The 19,637-nt window shown below is 61.3% G+C and overlaps 1 protein-coding gene across 2 annotated transcripts in view; it reads left to right on the plus strand.

Moving 5' to 3' along the window:
• Positions 1 to 680: 680 nt before the first annotated feature.
• The window catches only part of ARHGAP8 (Rho GTPase activating protein 8), a 39,085-nt gene continuing 20,128 nt past the window's right edge, over positions 681 to 19,637 (plus strand). For both annotated transcript variants that reach the window (XM_036297976.1, XM_036297975.1), the window contains exons 1-6: positions 681 to 771; positions 11,254 to 11,370; positions 12,228 to 12,371; positions 16,102 to 16,189; positions 17,985 to 18,116; positions 19,236 to 19,322. In XM_036297976.1, coding sequence (XP_036153869.1) covers positions 11,334 to 11,370; positions 12,228 to 12,371; positions 16,102 to 16,189; positions 17,985 to 18,116; positions 19,236 to 19,322 — 488 coding nt within the window. In that variant the 5' untranslated portion in view covers positions 681 to 771; positions 11,254 to 11,333. The remainder of the gene's footprint in view (positions 772 to 11,253; positions 11,371 to 12,227; positions 12,372 to 16,101; positions 16,190 to 17,984; positions 18,117 to 19,235; positions 19,323 to 19,637) is intronic.

A 19,637-nucleotide genomic window follows, 5' to 3' on the forward strand; every position in this document is an offset into this window, starting at 1 on the left:
TGAGAAAGTCCACAGACAGAGCAAGCCTCAGGTTGGGTTTGATCCAGGGGCTCTACAATGTCACCAAGGACCCGGTTCCGTGCCACTTCTGCTTCATCCTAAGCCTGGGTCTCCGGGTGGTCACAGGATGTCTGCCTGGTGACCCTAGTGCGCCAGGCTTCCTCATCTGGGCTGGGAGAGAGGAGAGGCGAGGCCTGTTCCTCCCCAGCCTTCCAGGCCAAGTCCAGCAGCTCGTCACACTGGCCTGGCCCGATCTGCTCACTGTGGCTGGGTGAACACCTGCGTGATCGGCCTGTGCCCGGGGTGAGATCTGTGAGGGGTTGGGAGGAAACGATCACTCAACCAATGATCCCAAATTGTGGAAACCACGGGAACGCCCCACAACCCCGGGAAGTCAGCGCCTGGCCGTGCATTTGCTGAGTGATTGCTTCCCCTCAACTCCTTGCAAATCTCACTCCTTCCACCTCGCTTGGCAGATCCCTGAAATCCGCGCGCACAGGGGCCCCAGGCGTGGGCGCTGCGCCCAAGGCGGCTCGGCCAAGGCGGGGCCGGGGCCACCTCCCGCGCCCAGTGCAGCTAGACCTAGCCTCCCCGCCCCCAGACCTAGCCGGACCCCGGGCGCCCAATGCTCGAAACCCGCAGATTGGGGGGGCGGGGAAGGGGGAAGGGGGGCGGGGAGCGGGCGGCCCAGCCCGGAGCCATGTCCGGGGCGGGGCCAGGTGAGCGGCCGCGGGCCTGAGCCCAGGTGCGGCGCGGGCGGCTGCGCGGCAGGTAAGGCCCGGCGGGGCGGAGGGTGTCGGCGCGGCAGATCGGCTCGCTGCTCCGGGAAGGGGGAGGGGCACGCCGAGGCGGGGCGCCACGTGTCGCGGTGCCAAGGCTGGTGCTAACCCAGGTCCCTTTCCCGGCCGCCCACCCCTCTCCGGGCTCCCCGCGCGCTCCCTCTGCTCCCGCCTCGCCCCCCTTCTCGCCCTGCGCCCCCGCTTCTCTCCCGGTGTTTGGTGTTTACTTGGTTTGGTCCGGTCCGGCTGGGCTGACTCAGCCCAAACTTTCGCTGGCCCCCCTTTTTCCTCCCCTAACTCGGGGTGTCCCCTCGGCCGGCACACTGCGCAGACTCATCGGCGCCTCCCCCCGACCCGGGCGCGGGCCCACCTGGGAGGGGAAGGCGCGGGCCGTTTCGCAGCAGGTGCCGCGGCTCAGGCTCAGGGCCCGGAGGGGGCGCTGGCCCGTCAGCGGGGGATGGAGTCCAGGAGGAAATAGGCCCCACAAACAAGCGGGGGAGGCCCTGGCTGCTTTCACTTTCCTCAAACCCTGGCTGGGGCCACCTGAGAATTCCTGGCGGCCACTGGGGCGGCGCTGGGTGGGGCGCCCACCGCCCTGGGAGGTGTGGGAGGCAGAAGGGGGACGCGGAATCCTCCAAGAGACCGCCAGCCAGAGGGGGGGATTCCTGTGCGTCCTTGTCCGTCGGGTGGGGAGGGGGAGAGCGGGGGACAGGGCCCAGACTTGGGGGCCGTGTTGATTCCAGAGAGGGCTGTGCCGTGCAGGGCTGCGTTTGTCCAGGTGAGAACTCAAAACTTAGGACCCAGCAGTAAACATCTTCGGATGGTCTCCGCTGGCAGTTTTAGAGTCTTGTTTGTGAGTTCCTCCCTGAATGTGGTGACAAACCATTCCTCAGGCCAGCACAGGGGGTGGGGCGGGGGGGGGGGGGGGACATAGGGCGCTGGCCCTGTGGACAGCCACCTCCCTGGGCCCTGCCCACAGGGACCCAGAGTGCTCTCTGTGTGACAGAGAGAAGCCAGGGGTACCTGATTGGTCAAGGAGGGCTTCCTGGAGGAGGCGACCATTGAGGGGGAAGATGGACAGGAGATAGGCAGGGAAGGGTATGGTGCTTTGGGTCACACAAAGGCTGGAGGGAACTCGCATGTAAGGGGGTGGAGATGCCTGTGGAGGAGCTGATAGTGGAGCTGGTACAGCTGACTTGGATCCCATGTCCTTAAGTCATTCAGATCTGACCTCGTTGAGATCTTTTACGGACTGGGAACCGACTTCACTAGACCCCATGGACGTATGGCATCTCTCCTGGGCACACCATCACCCGTGGCTGGGTGGCTCGGTTAGAGAGGGGACAGATAGCAAGAGCCCAGCCACCCAGAGGTGCCCGGTGCGCGTCTCTCACCACATTTAAAACCCATCCCATTCCCTGTTTGTACCCTCTTTCACTGATGGGGAAACTGAGGCACAGAGGCAGCAGGAGGAGTCAGAGAACTGTTTGTGAGCAGGTGACCTTCCCTCTCGGGGACTCAGCCTCCTGACCCTAGCGTGACCCTGTCAGCCGTCCTTCCCAGAATGGTCACCGTCGCTGGGCTGTCAGCCCTCACAGCACGGGCGGTGGCCTCCTTCCGCCCTCACCACAGCCTCAGGAGGCAGGGACAGTCACTGCCCCCTTTTACAGGTGAGGAAACCGGGGCAGGGAGGTCCCAGGGCCAGTGTGTGGAGAGCCAGGCCTTGGTGGCAGCTGTGGCTGCAGCGTCCACACCTTCCCCTCCCGGCACTGCCTCTCCCCAGGGCACGAGGTCGCCTTCGGTGGACACACTGGAGCCTGCCAGTGACTTGCCCTTCAGACCGCGTGAAACGAGATGGGGGAATGAAAGTGATGCTGTTTCTTTTCAGCTAAACTGCTTTTCCCTCCACCCGCTGAGTAGGGTTGATACTCGAGGAAGATGTGTCACAGGCATCCCGAGGCGCCCGGGCCTCCTGGGTGCATTGGCAGGGCCCCCTCTGGGCCAGGCACTGGGGGTGGGGACAGCCTTAAAGACGCTCCGTCCCGAGTGTGGCCCCAGAGCCCTTACTGTGCGGCTCCTGGGACTCTGGCCCCGGGCCAGGTTTCTGGGCCCTGGAAGGCGGGGACCTGGCTGAGGACTCTCCCTAAGTCACTTCTCCGCCCGTTTCCTCGCTTCTCACGTGGGTGTCATAAGCGGCAGGCTGTCCTGCGGCTCAGAGGGAACAGTGTCCTCATGCCGTGGCTCACAGCTGGCCCTGTGACCCTGAGTTGCTAGTCATTCTGTGCCTTGATTTCCCCACCTGTAAAGTACGGACAATCTTAATGTATGTATATATATTAAGGGAGGAACAGATTCCTCTCCAGAGAGGAAGGGAGAGGGGGAGAGAGAGAGAGAGAAACATCAATGAGGAGAGCGTCATTGATCAGCTGCCTCCTGCACACCCCCCACTGGGGATCCAGCCTGCAACCGGGCATGTGCCCTGACCGGGAATCCAACTGTGACCTTTTGGTTCATAGGTCGATGCTCAACCACTGGGCCTCACCGGCCGGGTGTTGCTGCCTTTTCCTAGGTTTACTGGGAGAATCAAGTCATTAATTCGTGCACAGGGCCCGGCACCTTTGTGTGTGTTTGCACTTCCTAGTGCCGGTCCTGCCCCCGCCGGCGGGAGAAGAGCTTGGGGAGTGTGTGCGGAATGAACTTGGGGTGCCTGTTCCTGCCCAGGCTGAGGGCCAAGCAGGTCTCTCTCCGGTGACCCCAGCCAGAGCCGGGCAGCCAGGAGTTCACTTTCAGTTGGAGCTGGTGACTGTCCATTAGAAGGAACTGGTTTGGCAGGTCAGGAGTCCGGAACCTTCTGGGGAGGTGTCCCCTTAAAACAAGCAAAGGAGACAGTGGCAGGCAGTGGGCGGGTACATTGTCACCTGCAGGACAGCTCCAGGTGGTGGGGGCCACCACAAGCTCCCCCACCTGCTTTCTCACTCCCACCGCTCATCCCAGACCCCCACCTGCTCACAGAGGTCAGCGTGGGGTCTCCTGGGGGCGCAGAGGAGATGGGACCCCGGACCCTGGTCTGGGAGGGGCAGAGTGGCCTGACCTCCCCCTGGGACCCGGGGTGCTTCTCTCTCTGGCCGAGTTGAGGGAAAGCCTGTGACCTGGCTGACCTGTCACCCGATCTTTCTGGAAGAGGCATCTGGCGGAGGGTAGGTTTCTTAGAGGGAGCGGATCTCACCACATTCCTCTATCCCACACCAATTTCCGAGGAGGCCAGTGAGGAGTAGATGTGAGTCCGACCGAATAACTTGAATTGCACTTGAGCCAATGATCATGATAGAAACCATGTATGGATCACTTCCTGCCTGCAGAAGCCAGAAGCCCCTGTCCCAGGGAGAGGGGACAGCATGTGCAAAGGCCCGGAGGCAGAACAGCCTGGTGTGACGGAGGAGCGCCAGAGGCCTGGGTGGCTGGAGCAGAGAGCATGGGGGAGCCGAGGTGGCGTGAGATGAGATCCAGAGGGCGGCAGAGCCAGGCTACAGGGAGTCTCGGGGGTTGGTAGGGGTTTGGATTTTGTTCTAAGAGCAGGAAGCTGTTGGCACTCAGGTGCCATGGGAGGTGTGGAGTAGGCGGCTGGGCTGTTCGAGTCCAGAGCTGGGAGAGAAGTCTGCTCTGAGGTCTGAGTTTGGGGGTGGAGAGCATGAGAATTAGCGTCCCTTAGGCGGGCGAGGAGGGGCTCGGCGTCCCCCACGCAGGTCTGAGCATGGATGATGGAGGTTATGGCAGAGGCCCCACCATGTCCACTTCGGGAGGGAGCAGCCCGCGATGGCAGAGAATGGAGGGAGGGAGGGAGGCGGGCAGGGGGAGTGGCCTGGGAACGCTGGGAGGCCTGGCCTGGAGGCCTCGAGTGCTGGGCGCTGTCACGTGCCTGTCTCTCATCCCACAGGCCCCCTCCCCTGGGCTCCTGTTCACGTCCCTGGCCTGGGTGAGGGCTGAGACTCGGGCGTGAGTCAGAAATGTCCCCGGCTACCAGGGAGCACACGGTGGCAGGTCCGGAAGGACACACAGACGCCGGGTGCAGGCTGAGGAGGGCCGTGGTGGAGCTGAGGGCTGCTGGTGCCCGAGGAAGCCCCTCTCCCAGCCTGGGGTGGGTGAGGCGCCCGGGGCAACGGGACGCTTTTGAATGTGATGAACAAAAGACCCAGCTCTGAGCTATACTGGCCATGTAGCTGAAATGGTCTGGAGATCAGGTACGGCTTGATCAGGGCTTTTTGTGGGCCTCTGGATCTTCAGGGGCAGTGAGTTACTTGCAGCCTTTCCAGGCTTCACCTTCATACACAGCAGGCTGCTCCCGGGGCCTCTGTTGACACAGGGCCCTGCTTTCCCAGAAGCCCCTGGGAAGAAGCCGTGTGCTGATCGTCTCACTTGGCTCCCCACAAACCTTTGAAGAGGAAGATAGGGTGACTCTTGGGGAATCAGGTGGCTCTGGGAGGTGGGCTGGGCCAGCGCCGGCAGCAGGGCCTGTGCAGGTGAGTGCACACCTGGATGAGCTCTGGGTGCCCCGGGCAGGGCGAGGCTGGGGAGAGCCGAGTCTTGGCGTTGGTGCCTGCGAGAGCCACAGGAGCGCGGGTGGCCCAGGGTCCCCTTGCTCTCTCTCAGTGCCCAGGGTCCCTGGGACCCGGCGGGGGTGGGGGGGTGGGGGGCAGGCCTCTGACAAGATCATGTAGCAGGTCACCTGGCTGCTGCGGCCTCGGGTGTCTCCCCCGGGGTCCTGCCCAAATGCCTGTGGCTGCTGGCCCCGCTGCCTGGCACCTACCTGCCTTCTCGCCAGCATCAGGCCCCAGCGGTGTTGGCCAGGAAGAGCGGGCAGTGGGGTCTGCGTCAGTCCATCGTCGACAGCTGAGACAGCTGGGGAGAACGCCTCTCCCAGGCGCCCCTGGATTCCCACCTCAGTGGGGACCCCCTTCCCAGCCGAGAGCAAGACCCCGCCCCTCCCACCTGGCTCTGCATTGCCTGCCGCAGGTGTGGCCCTGCTTCCGCCCTTTCTCCAGGGGCCTCAGGGCTCTGCCTGGAAATGCAGGCTTAGGCCCCAATGGGGGGGCACCCGCCCGCTCCCAGACCAGAGCCGGCCGTGCGGCTGCCATAGCGAGCTCTTCCTCTATGCCTGCGCATCCACCCGCCGCAGATGAAATTTGGTGCTAATTTGCCCAAGGTGGGTAGGCGTTAATTTGTAGCAACAGCGTTTTGATAATTGCTGTGAGGGCTTGTTTGTGGAATGTGCAAATGTATTTTTATAGCAACAAACCATTTGCTGTGAAGTATAAATAGAATTGGCGAGTTGAAGTCTCGGTTGCATGGCATTCGCGTAGCCCATCTCCGCTGGAGCCGCGTCACATGCCCCCAGTCCCCATCCCAGGAGGCTCCTGGGGCGGCTCAGCGGGAAGGGCCTGCAGCCAGAGGGGCAGGAGCCCAGGTGTGGACTCAGGCGGAGGGTGAGGTGGGACAGACATGCCTCCCCCGCCCTGGCCAGTGTGGCTCAGTGGTTGAGCGTCAGCCTGCAGACCAAAGGGTCCCTGGTTCGATTCCAGTCAAGGGCACGTACCTTGGTTGCAACAGGCTCCTCCCCGCCCCGGGTCCTGGTCAGGGCTCCTGCAGGAGGCAGCTAGTCGATGTGTTTCTCTCTGTCTTTCCCTCTCTCTTCCACTCTCCCTAAAAATCAATGGAAAAATATCCTCGGGTGAGGATTAACCAAAATAGAGAAGGAAAATGCCTCATTCAGTGCCTGCTCCTGGCCGAGGGCTGGGGCCCAGCGCGAAGGCACATTAAAGGATCGTTCCAGGAAGGATAAAGCAGGCCTGTCTTATGGTGTAAACATGAACACGCGTTAAAGATTTTATTTGACTCGGGAGGGAACCTGGCCGACGTGATCGCTGGTTGGAAAGAGAGTCCGAAGGGCAGGTGTTTATGGTCAGAAATACGGAAAACGACGTGAGAGGGAGGCAAATTTGGACCTTGGTGGGCAGCGCGGGGGTAGGGAGAGAAGTGAATGAACCTCCACTGGGCAGGACAGAATCCGCATCTACAGACAAGAGTGATTGTGTGCCGCCCCCCCCCCCCCCCCATCTATCACCGCAGGCTTGTAAAACAGCTTCCCCGGGATGAGTCAGACAGCCCGAGGGGGAGATGACCCAGGGACCGGTAGTAAATGCAGGACATTGATTGGCAGCCAGAGATTTAAGTAACAGTTCAGACAACTTTCCAGGAAGAGAGTGGGGTCCCAGCGCAGAGACTGAGGAATGACACCGTGGCCTGGACACAAGGATGAGGAAGAATCTGCTTGGGGGCGGGGGGTGCTGAATATGCTCTTTCTCTTGGGTTAAAAAAAAAGTTTGACATTTTCCATCAGATGTGGAGTCACTCTGGTTCTAGGCTGGAGTCAGGAGACAGCTCTGCACACACTTGCTGTGTTGCTTTGGGCAAGTCCCTTACCCTCTCTGGGCCTCAGGGACAATTGATGGCGGACGACGTTCACCAGGATCCTTCCTGGCTCCCACTATTCTGTGATTCTTTTTTTTTTTAATATATATTTTAATTGATGTCAGAGAGGAAGGGGGAGAGAGAGAGAAGCATCAATGATGAGAGAGAATCACTGATCAGCTGCCTCCTGCATGTTTTACACCAGGGGATCGAGCCCAAAGCTCGGGCATGTGCCCCGACCGGGAATTGAACCGTGACCTCCTGGTTCATAGGTCGACGCTCAACCACTGAGCCACGCTGGCTGCGCTGTTCTGTGATTCTGATAATCCACAGGAAGGAGAACTCTGAGGGTATACGAGGCTTGTATCAGGTTGTCCAGAGAAACCGAACTTACAGGAAGTACTTATGCACAGTTGTCCCTCGGTAACCACAGGGACTGGGTCCACAACCCCCGCAGATACCAGACTACACGGACGCGCCAGGCCCTTGTGTGAAACGGTGTATGTGCGGGGAGCCTCCGCACACCTGCGTGAACCGTAGCCCTCCCTAGATTACTTACGCGACCTGCCACGTGCGTGCTGTGGGGACAGTGCTGAGGCTGGCTTGTTCGGGGAATGCTGAAGAGAAAAGGTCTGCACGCTTTCCATACAGATGCGACCGCGTAGACCTGCCACATGCTACACGCCAGCAACGTGCACCATCGTAAAAAGTATCTCTCTGATCTGGGGTTGGCTGAGCGGGTGCGGAAGCCGCGGATACGCCGGGCCGACTGCAGAGCCGTCTAAGGCGTTGGTTGTGGGGACCGGCCCGGCCCGGCCTGTAAGGCAGGCCACGCGGCTGGAAACAGGCGGGAATTCCGGTTGTGGCCTTGAGGCAGGATTCCTTCTCCGAAAACCTTCGTTTTTTGCTCTTCAGGCCTTGAACTGATTAGACGGGGCCCACCCGCAGCCTGGCGATGGCCTGCTTTGCTCAGAAAGTACCGACTGTAAATGTTCACACATACATCCGCGCGTGCCTCCGGCAGCACCGGGGCCTGTGTCTGACCGGACAGCGGGGCCGCAGGCCAGCCACCCTGACACGGAGACGTCCCCTCACGGCGGGTGGGCCAGCCTCTGCGGGAGCACTGCCCGGGGCGCCTCCACCCGCCACCCGCTCCTGGGCCGGGGAGGATAGGGCGCTGGCCTCCCCGGGCCCAGGCCTCTCCCTGCTGGCCGCGCACAGTAGGGTGGGGAGCGGCCCGGACTCTGGTCCAGGCTCCTGGGTGCCTGAGCCTGGGGGCGGCCATATTTTACTCTCAACTATAAGACCCTGTGGGGAGGGAGGCTCGCGGGCCCCCCCACCAGATCCCCAACAACTAGCTGCTGTTGCCACAACAAAGCACTGGTTATGGGTGACACCCGCCAAGCGAGCCAACTTCAGAACAAATGGTAGTGTCCCTGCGGCCGATGGGGTCGAGGTTTTGACCCTGAAGGGAAACCGGACGGAACGTCCCTTTTGGGTAAAGCGGAGGCGGGGAGGGGAAGCGGCTTCCTGGTTTCAGGGCTCCGTGTGCCCCTGGGCGTCGGTGCCGGGAGGCCTCTCCCGCGGGCAGACCTGGGCCGAGGACGAGGACTGTTGCAGCTGTTCGCCCTGGTGGGCTCGGCCTCCTGCCAGGCTTTCAACCAGAAATGTTCTAGAGCAGTGATGGCGAACCTATGACACGCGGGTCAGAGGTGACCCGTGAACTCATTTTTTTGGTTGATTTTTCTTTGTTAAATGGCATTTAAATATATAAAATAAATATCAAAAATATAAGTCTTTGTTTTACTATGGTTGCAAAGATCAAAAAATTTCTGTATGTGACACGGCACCAGAGTTAAGTTAGGGTTTTTCAAAATGCTGACACACCGAGCTCACAAGGTTCGCCATCACTGGGCTAGAGTGTTTCCATGGTCCCCTGCGTTTTCAGGGGGGCACCTGGTGCTGCAGAAGGTTGCTCTCCAGGTGTTTGTCTGGCTGGGGACAGCTCAGCCTCCGGGCGGGACCGCAGAAGGGCACACGGGACTCTAGGACCTGGGCTGGGGGGCAGGGAGTGGGGGTGGCCTCCTTCCATCATCAGACTTCGGGGAGCCCCTGCCTGTTGTGAGGTGCAAGTGGAATGATGGCAGCAGGCCCCCCTCAGGACAGTCCCCCAGCCCCCACTGCCAAGGGCAGCACCAGTCCGGGCACCCTGCCTCCGGCAGCCAGGCTGGGTGTGTGCCCACAGCCAAACGAGAGGGCTCTCAGCTCCTCAGGCCTCCTGCCGCCCTGCCTAGAGCTGCGCAGGCGATTGAGTTTCTTTTCTCACTTTCACTCGGGTGAAGAGTGGCTCCCGGCCAGGGCTGAGGACAGGCTCCCAGGCCTGGCGTCACCCCCAGGGCCCCCGCCAGTGATCGGCCACAGCTTGGGGAAGGCTGGACTTGGAGGACGGTGCGTTCCTTCCGTGGAGAAGGTGGGCGGTGGGGCCAGGTGGGGCCCTGGGGGCAGGGCTGGGCTCCCCTGCCTGGTGCTGTGTGCCTGCACCCTGTGTGTGCGCCAGCCCGGCCAGCTGGCTCTCACTCCCGGGTCTGCACCACCGTCAGTCCTGGGCCGGCGCTGCCAGCCCTCCAGCCTTGCCCCTTAATGGGCCATGGATCTGGGCAGGCGACTCCCTTCTCTACCTCAGTTTTCTCATCTGTGAAATGGAGCTGGAAGTGGCACTAAGCTAGCGGGGATTTTTGGTTGTTTTTTTTTTTAAGGAGACAAGGTTTTTAATATGTTTATATCATAAAATATTTCTATTACCAATCATGCATTTGTTAGTTTAAATAACATTATCTCATATTAAGAGCAATACAGGCTTTTGCAAAAGTGGAAATAAAAAGACAAACATGGGGAAAAAAATGGGTTGACAAATCCTAACCCCAGAATTCATAGGAAACAGCACTTTTATTTATTTATTTACCTGTTTGTTAATCCTTCCCCGAAGATATTTTTCCACTGATGTTTAGAGAGAGAGGGAGGGAGGGAGAGAGAGAGAGAAAGGTCGATACACATTGATTGGTTGTCTCCCAAACGCACCCCGACTGGGCCGGGGATCGAACCTGCATCCCAGGTACGTGACTTTGATGGGAATTGAACCCATGACCCTTTGGTGTGCGGGCCAGTGCTCTAACCACTGGGCACATGGGCCAGGGCAGAAAACAGCATTTTTAAAACAATGTTAAACATTTTTTTTTTTTTTGCTCTTAAAATACTGGACCAAACTTACGTGCTGTTTTCACCCTGTCTTGTTAATGTTTTTAAACCGCTGCTGCGATACAGCTCACAGGCCACACACTCCGCCCACGGAGAGTGTGCAGCTCAGCCTGCTGGTGTGTTCACAGACGGCGCGGCCAGCACCCAGTCACCTTAGGACGTTGTCGTCGCCTCCGAAAGAGCCCGTGCCGTCACGGTCCCCCTGGTGCCTCCTCCCCCGCTGGCAGCCCCGCTCCGCTGCCCGCCTCTGGAGCTGCCTGTTCGTATCGGAGGAATCAGACACGCTGTGGCCTCCGTGCTGGCTGCTGCCACGTAGCGTGACGTTCTCGAGGCTCCTCCGCAACCTAGTGTGTGTCAGTTCTTCACTCCTTTCCAGGGACACAAAATATTTCGTTTTTGGACACACAGGGATTTTTTCAGATGCTTTCAGGTGTTGAGGCAGCGTCCCAGGCACAGGGTGACTCCTGGCTTTTGTTATGGTTACCAGCTGTGCAGCCGTGAGCAGCTCTAACTGATCTTTGCCGGCCTCAGTTACCCGCTCCGTACAATGGGCACAGGAGTGAGTGTGCGAGTCTCTGAGGGGGGTGGCGAGGCAGGCGTGATGGTGTCCGGGGCGTTCGTGGGCCCTGCAGGTGCTGTTCCCACCCGCACGGCCCTCCGCCCTGCTCTCCGGCCCCGGGGCCGGCTGGTGGGGGGGGAGCCCCATCCAGGAGATGCGTGTGAAATGCGCCCCCTTCCTCTGCTTCTCCCTCAGGGCGTCAGAAGGAGCCCCTGCCCGGGTCCCCAGGAGGTGGCATCGTGACAGTGTGCCCGCCCCCCTGCCCACCGCAGAGCATGGCCCGGCTGGACTTGGAGGAGCTGGCCGAGATAGGTGCAAGGACTCTCTCCCTCGTGTCTCTCGTCCTCCCTTCTCACAGAGAAGTCCAGCTTCGCTGGGTCCAGGGCCCCCTCATCAGGGCGACCTCATCCTAGCTCCTTTCGTCTCTGAAGGCCCTGCCTCCCAAATAAGGTCACCTGGGAGGTGCCAGGGGGGCGGGGTGTGGAGGGACCTGCTCATTGAGTGCATCGGCGGCCCTCACCTGAGGTTCGAAGCCCCCATGCTTTTCCAGCTGAAGACATTTCTGAAAACCCCTCGATTTGTTTTGTATGAAGGAGCTTCCCCTTCTCAAAGTCCCCTTTGGAAACTGCTCGCGCTTCCTGCCTCACAGCACAGCCACCCAGTGTCTGCCCTCCACCCCACCATGGCTTGCTGCCAGCTCCCAGTGCCAGCATCTTTCAGGAAGGGCCCGAGCCAGAGTTTGGAGCCGGGAGATCGAGTTCAGCCCACACCCTGGTGCCAGTTAGCAGTGTGACCTTGGGGAAGTCATTCCCCTTCTCTGAGCCGCAGGTTCCACTTCTGTCAGTGTGAAGGCCAATAGCCAGCCCTCGGGTCTCATTCTTCTTCTTCCATGGTGCTGCACACTGAGCAGGCGCATAGTGGGTGCACAGCAGAGTGGGCGCATAGTGGGTGCACAGCTGAGGTGGGCGCATAGTGGGTGCACAGCGGAGGTGGGCGCATAGTGGGTGCACAGCAGAGTGGGCGCATAGTGGGTGCACAGCAGAGTGGGCGCGTAGTGGGTGCACAGCTGAGGCATGGTGACTGTCCTATAAAAAGACGTCAGGAGGCCCCCTCATGCTCCTCCATGGAGCATACAGCTGACTTCCTCTCCTCCTCACTGTCCGCCCTAGAGCTGCAGAGAGATGAGGAGGAGGCAGCCGCGCTGGGCGCAGTGCGAAGACCCTCAGCGGTGGCAACGGCCGACCAGGACCCTGCCCTGAGCTTGAGTCACCCCTTCTACGACGTGGCCAGACACGGCATCCTGCAGGTGGGAGGTGAGTCCCACTGCGTGGTCCCAGGTGCGTGACCGTGCAGCCTTCCTTCCCGTGGGCCCTGAGGCGTGGGGTGGGCCCGGGGACAATTAGGACCTGCAGCTCTTGCCTCCTGCTCCTCCCAGAAGTGGCACGCACCACCCCAGGACCCCGCCCGGGGCTCCACCTCGGGGGCAACCACGCGTCACTCCCACCAACCGGTTCCCCTAATTTTCTTCCCCAGGTGCCACTCGTCCAGTACTGAACATCAAACCCACAGCCAAAACCAAAGACTTGTCACAAGTGATAGTGAAATGACCTGTCGTTACTTAAGGGGTCATATATTTGGCCAAATGGAAGCTTTGTAGAATTTTAACTCTTAAGACGGTGTTTTGTATCGTTTCTGCTTTTTTAAAAAAAATTGATTGATTGATTTTGAGAGAGAGAGGAAGGGAGAGAGAAAGAAACGTCAGTTTGCTGTTCCCCTTATTTGTGTGTTCATTGGGTGATTCTTGTATGTGCCCTGACTGGGTATCAAACCCACAGCCTTGGCAGATCAGGGCAACACTTTTTCTTGTTAAAATATGTTTTCACTAGAGGCCCAGTGCGTGAAATGTGTGCACTCAGCTGGCCTGCACCCTCTCTCAGCCGGGAGCCCTCAGGGGATGTCTGGCTGATGGTTTCGGCCCGCTAAGCCGGCAGTCGGACGTCCTTAGCGCTGCTGCGGAGGCGGGAGAGGCTCCTGCCGCCACCACTGCACTCGCCAGCCATGAGCTCGACTTCTGGCTGAGCAGCGCTCCCCCTGTGGGAACACACTGACCACCAGGGGGCAGCTTCTGCATTGAGCATCTGCCTCCTGGTGGTCAATGTGTATCATAGCTACCAATCTTTCTGCTGCCGGGCTGAAAACAGCTCTCTGACATCCCCCGAGGGGTCCCGGATTGCAAGAGGGCGCAGGCCAGGCCAAGGGACCCCACAGGTGCATGATCGGGGCCGGGGAGAGATGCGGGAGGTTGGCCAGCCGAGGAGGGACCGCGGGAGGGCTCCAGGGCGTGTCCGGCCCATCTTGCTCAGTCCTAATCGGCCAGACCCCAGCAGCAAGCTAACCTACCGGTCAGAGCATCTGCCCCTTGGTGGTCAGTGCACGTCATAGCGACTGGTTGACCAGTCGACTGTCTGCCCCCTGCTGGTCAGTGCATGTCATAGTGAGTGGTTGAGTGGTCTTAGCATATCATTAGCATATTATGCTTTGATTGGTTGAACAGCCAACTGGATGACCGGACACTTAGCACATTAGGCTTCTGTTATATAGGATTGCTTTTAGAGAGAGGGGAAGGGAAAGGGATAGAGAGATAGAAACATCAATGAGAGAGAAACGCCTATCAGCTACCTCTGCACGCCCCCTACTGGGGATCGAGCTCGCCACGCAGGCATGTGCCCTGACCGAGGATCGAACAGTGACCTCTTGGTTCATGGGTTGGCACTCAACCACTGAGCCACACCGGATGGGCCAGGATGACACCCTTAACCAACTGAGTACCCGGCCAGGACTTAAGATAGTGTTTGATGAATAAAGTTGATTTAAGTATTTCCAGAAGCGGCCATCCTCTGAAGCGCCAGTCTGGGGCCAGGGCCGGGACTCGGAGGCGAGATTAGATGGCGGGACGCGGTGTGGGCAGAGGGAAGGTTCTGGAGCCCAGGATCAGAGGAGGCAGGAGGTGTCGTCCCAGAGACGCGGAACGGGCGAGCGGCAGAGACGAGAGAAAAGAAAGAGAGGGAGCCCTGGCCGGGGGGAGCGGTGTCCTGTGCCCCGAAGGGTCCCAGGTTCCATGCCAGGCCAGGGCACATGCCTGGGTTGCGGGTTCGATTCCCGGTTGGGGTGCATGCAGGAGGCAGCCAGTCGATGTTTCTCACATCCATGTTTCTCTCCCTCTCCCTCCCACTCTCTCTAAGAGCAATAAGAAGCATGTTCTTGGGTGAGGATTTTTTTTTAAGGGAGGTTCACGCGGGACCTGGTCTTGCTGGACGCCTGGTCACCGCTCCACCCAGGTCAGGCGGCAGGCAAACAAGTCCAGCCGTCAGAATCCCTTTCACTTCCGCAGAGAGGTTAGCGACCTAGCACCCAACCCCAGCCCCAGCCCAGGCCTCCCGATGGGGCTGCTGCTGCCTCTGCTGCCTCTGCCGCAGCTCATCGGCCTCCCCTCCCCAGGCGTGATGGATCGCGGAATCGCTTCTGTATCGCACGCGGGGCTCCCGCCTCCAGGCAGTGAGCGATGCCGCCTGTGAGCAGCGAGGGAGAAAGGCGGGGAGTGGATCACACCGACGCCTCCCGGATGTGCATGTTAATTTCCGTCCGTATTAAATCATCGTGAAGCCTGTTTGTGATACACTGGCCCGTGTTGCCGGAGAACGGGCAAGGGTATTTACTCATATTGATGGATGCTGTTGACACAGTTGCCGTGGTGGCTGCTTAATCAGCTGTAGGGGCTGGGTGTCCCCGGGGTCCACACGGCTGAGGAGCGTGGGAGCCTCCCCGCTGGGATTGCGGGGTTCCCAGGGGTAGAGGGGGCTGGGAGGCCGGGCTGGGGGTGCTGCCCCCGGAGTCAGCCAGCTGTGAGCGGAGCCGGCTCCGACGCTCACTTTGCCTCTCTGGGCCTCAGTTTCCCCCCGGGAAGCACCCGGCATCCAGGCCCGTGGTAACACGTCACATTTATGGAGCACCTACTGTGTGCCAGCGCTATGCCAACTTTAAGTTCTTGATTTAACCCTTCCTGAAGAGTCTTTCATTATTATCTCCGTATTGCAGATGAGCAGAGGGGCTGGCTCGGGGCTGCCCGGCTAGTGAGTCCCTCTCCCTCTCGTTAATACGGAACTTTTCAAATGCACCAGGTGTAGAGAAAAGAGTGTCAGGAACCGGGTTACCCTCTCCCACTCCCTGTGAGCTTTGCTGAATGTTTGTTGAGGGTAAATAATGCTGTGAGGGTCCTTTGGCTGGACCCTTAGAAATCTGTTGCTATGGAAAGAAAATGCTGAGGGAGGGGCCTTTTGGTTGTAAGGGGAGTAAAAAGCCTTCCGAAGTAGTAGCTCCCTTCACAGCTGAGCGTCCTGCTAGTCGGTGGGCCTGCAAACAAGAGGGGCTCAGTAAGTGTTTACTGAATGAGGAGTGACTGGCTCACCGCTCTGTGCAAGCAGGACGCTGCTGGGGAAAAGGAAGTGGGCCCGGTGTGGCGCTGGGCTCCATCCCCTCTCCATGTCGCTGCCCCAGTGCCTTTGCACGTGCTGAGCTCTCCCGTGCGGGTGGCAGGGTGGCGGGGCTCACAGCCCGGCAGTGCCCCTCATGCTCTGTTGCTGACTGAACTGAGTACCGATTTCCTCACCGGCCGTTCTGCCTTGTCTCCACACCCCTCCGTGCTCTGGCCCAGCTGCCCAGCAGCCCCTCTCGCAGCCGGCACAGGGCCCCCATTAGCAGGAGGTCCGATGTGCGCTGATCTGCTGCGAGCCCCCAACCCCCACCAAAACCGGGGAATCAGGGCAGGGAGGGAGTGGGCCTGTGCCTACGGGAGGCGCCAGCATTCGCGGAAGGCCCGCTGTGTCCTGTGGCTGATGCTCGCCCTGCAGGCGCTGCCTTCTCTGAGTGCCGGCCGCCTGCCCCCTAAGCTGGGCGGGCGGTCAGGAGCGCCCGTGTGTGTTAAGGCCGGCGGTTCCGAGAGCCAGGCTGGGTGGGTGCCTCGGAGCTCAGCCGGTCTTCCTGCAGGGGAGGACCACCTTGGGAGACGCATCGTCACCTTCAGCTGCTGCCGGATGCCCCCCTCGCACGAGCTCAACCACAGGCATCTGCTGGAGTAAGTCCCCTGTGCCCGCACCCCTCCCCGCACGCCTCCCGTGCGCACGCCCCTGCGTCACCAGCCTGAACGGATGTTCAGGGTCAAAGGCTGACACTTGGAGATTGACCAGCGGATCCCCAGGCAGATGTCACATGACCGCCAGGGACTGAGCTTCAGCCCTAGGCCCCAGGGTGCTTTAGGCCTCCCTCTCCCTCAAAGCCCCTCCACACCTCCCCCTCCACCCCCCCACCCCCCACCCCCACCCCCGCCCCGGCCCTCTGCATTTGCACCTCCACCATCACCCTTCCATCCTATCCCTTGCCGCTGGCATCCGCCAGCTCTGCGAGGGCCATGCTGTCTCCAGCACCCCCTCCTGGTGGGGCCAGGAGCTGCATGAGAGCAGGGACACGGCCCATCTCTGCCGGGAGTCGCCCTCTGGGTGAGCGGGTGACCTGGGCCGGTGGCGCCTCCGCCTGGGGAGGGGGCTGCGGTCTGAGATCGGCTCGTGATCCACCGGCCACTGTGGCCACCGTTCCCATCAGGGTCCTGCCCAGCAAGTCACGCTGCGAGGCAGGCCCAGCCAGGCTACTGCGGCGGCCGAGGGCCGGGGGCACGTTGGGGCACTTCCTGTGCCCGGGGGCTCGGGTGCTCCTGCCTTGGATCTGCCCTCTGACAACACTCTCACTGCGGTTCCCCCATGGGCTGAACCCCGGCCCGTTTCTGGGCGTTTCTGGGAAATTTGTGTGCCTCTGCGAGGAACAGAGTGCGGCCGCCTGGGAGCCTGGCTTGTGGCGAGGGGCGGCTCAGAAGGTGGGGGGTAGGGGGGTAGGGGGTAGGGGGGCAGACTGTGGCAGCTCTATGGGAACCCACCGACTCCCACCCACAGCTCAGGGCAGCCGTGCCTGCAGCCCCAGCTCACAAAGGTCGGTCAGATCCAGGAGCAGCCCTGGCCGGTTTTGCTCAGTGGTTAGAGCACTGGCCGGGGGACCGAAGGGTCACGGGTTCGACCCCCACTCAGGGCAGGTGCAGAAGCCTCGGGGCTGGCTGCTTTCTGAGAGTCGCTGGGCCCACGCGTCCGACCCGATCCCTCAGAACCTCCGGCAGCAACTCAAGATGCAGGTGACAGCGGAACCCCTGCCCGACCCGGGCCGGGACAGCCTGCGCCCGTGTCTGCCGCCAGGAGGTGTGGCCTCCCCGAGGGAGCTGCCACCGCCTGGTCCGCCCCCCCCCCCCCCAGAGCTCATGGGCCCCAGGGCGAGGGGGGACACTTGGTCCCAGGACAGCGCTTATCCGGGGCCTCTGAGGTCAAACCCTCTCCTTGTCCATTTGTGCCTTTTGTGGCATCAAGTCGTCCATGACCCGCGGGTCGGCCCACAGCCCGGTGCCGCTCTGGGCAGGAGCGAGTCAGGATGTGTGGTCTTGTGAAGGCGGGAGAACCGGACACACCCGGCGGGCCGGGCGGGGAGATGGTGGCTCCATGGGGGGCAGGTACCGGCTTTCTTTGGGGTGAGGAACCCGTTCTGGAACTAGAGGGGGCGGTGGTGGCAGGACAGTGTGAGCGCCTCAGTGCCGCTGGGGGTCCGCTGTCACGCTTGGCTCTGCATTTCCCCTCCGTCCTGGAACGTCCGCCCGACCGGGCGCCCTGTGCGCTCCGTCCCCTGCCCGCCGTCCGCGGGCGGAGCTGGGAGCCACGGTGCGGCTGTCCACTGCGCCGGGCCTCCCGGGAGGGGCCGCCGTCGGGTGGAGGTGGGGGGGGGGCTGTTTGGCTTCATGGGGACGAGAGGGTGGCCGGGTGACAGCCGTGCTCCCGCAGGTACCTGAGGCACACGCTGGACCAGCACGTGCAGAGCGACTACACCGTCGTCTACTTCCACTTCGGGCTCAGCAGCCAGAACAAGCCGTCGCTGCGCTGGCTGCAGGGCGCCTACCGGGAGTTCGACAGGAAGTGCGTGCCGGGCCCTGGGGGGCGGGCGGGCGGGGGGCACGGGCAGGAGTGGCTGGTCGCCTCCTCTCCGAGCCGGGGCTGTGCCCTGCGTGGTCCGCGGGGCGGGGTGGCACGCGTGTTTACGGGGCCAGCGGTCAGGAGTCCCGCTCGCGGGCCATCGGGTCTGCGTCACGACCACTCAGCGGCCGCACGGCATGAGCGCAGCCACGGTGTGTGAGCAAACCGCGGAGCCGTGTTCCCCCAAAAGCGGTTCTGGGCCTCGCCGGTGGCTCAGTGGTTAGAGCGCCGGCCGGTGCACCGAAGGGTCATGGGTTCAATTCCCGGTCAGGGCCATGTGCCTCAGTTCTAGGCTTGATCCCCAGCCCCCGTCGGGGCATGTGTGGGAGGCAGCCGTGTGTCTCTTTCACATCGATGCTTCTCTCTCTCCCACCTTCCTCCCTCCCCTCGACTTTCTTTAAAAAAAAAATCAATGAAAAAAATATCCTTGGGTGAGGATGAAATTTTTAAAAAGTAGTTTTGGATGTGAGCTTCATTCCATTTTCACACGTCATGTCATGAACTGTTATCCTGTTAATTTTTTCCAACCGTGGAATTAGCCCCTCTTAGCTGCGGGCCGTACCAAAGCAGGAGGCGGCCGGTTTGACCCGCCAGGCCCCACGGTCACCCGCTCGCAGCCTCCGCCCCGCCCGGTGCGTGCCAGCTGCCTTGGCTCAGCCCAAAGGCTCTGCCCTGAATTATTCAGGAGGGAGGGAGGGAGCGGAGCAGCACCTCGTTTTTAAGTGGGTGCCGGTGCCTCGCGGTGGGGGACGCTGTGGCCCACAGGGTGGACGCCCTGCCCCCAGAGCCAGTTCCGAGCAGAGAAGGGGTGAGGGTCTGTGCAGTTTCCGTTCTGAGCGCGTCGCCCCTTAGCCCTCAGGAGCACCCCGCCCCGGCCTCCGCGTGAGCCCCAGTGACACCGCCACCAGGTGCCGCCCACGCCTGGGCGGGAGGCGGGTCTGACTCCCTGGGGGACCCTCTCTGAGTCGGGGTTGACATCCTTGACTTGGCTGTGGCGAGAGGGGGCGTCCTTCAGCTCGGGCGTCGCCGTGCGGCGGGTCTGAGGCCTGTCCCCTCCCTCAGGTACAAGAAGAACCTGAAGGCCCTCTACGTGGTGCACCCCACCAGCTTCATCAAAGTCCTGTGGACCGTCTTCAAGCCCCTCATCAGGTACCGCCTGCTGGCCTGGCCACGGCCACACTGCCCCCCAGGGTCCCAGCGACCCTCCTCTCACGCGGTGAGCAGGTGCACCCATACGTGTGCTCACACGTGCACACACATGTGCTCACATATGCACGCACCATCTGTGATCCCAGGTCGGTCTCCGCGCGGCTGCCTTCTGAGCGTGCTCTGCTCTCGGGGCCACGCTGGGACTTGAGAAGGCACTTCCAGCGTCCGTGCTGTGAGGGGCGGAGGAACCCCGTGCCATCCACCCATCCCCCCCCCCTCACACACACTCTCACACACACACACACACACACACTC

The sequence above is a fragment of the Myotis myotis genome, unplaced genomic scaffold, assembly GCF_014108235.1.
Source record: "Myotis myotis isolate mMyoMyo1 unplaced genomic scaffold, mMyoMyo1.p scaffold_m19_p_3, whole genome shotgun sequence".
Taxonomy (NCBI): Eukaryota; Metazoa; Chordata; class Mammalia; order Chiroptera; family Vespertilionidae; genus Myotis; species Myotis myotis.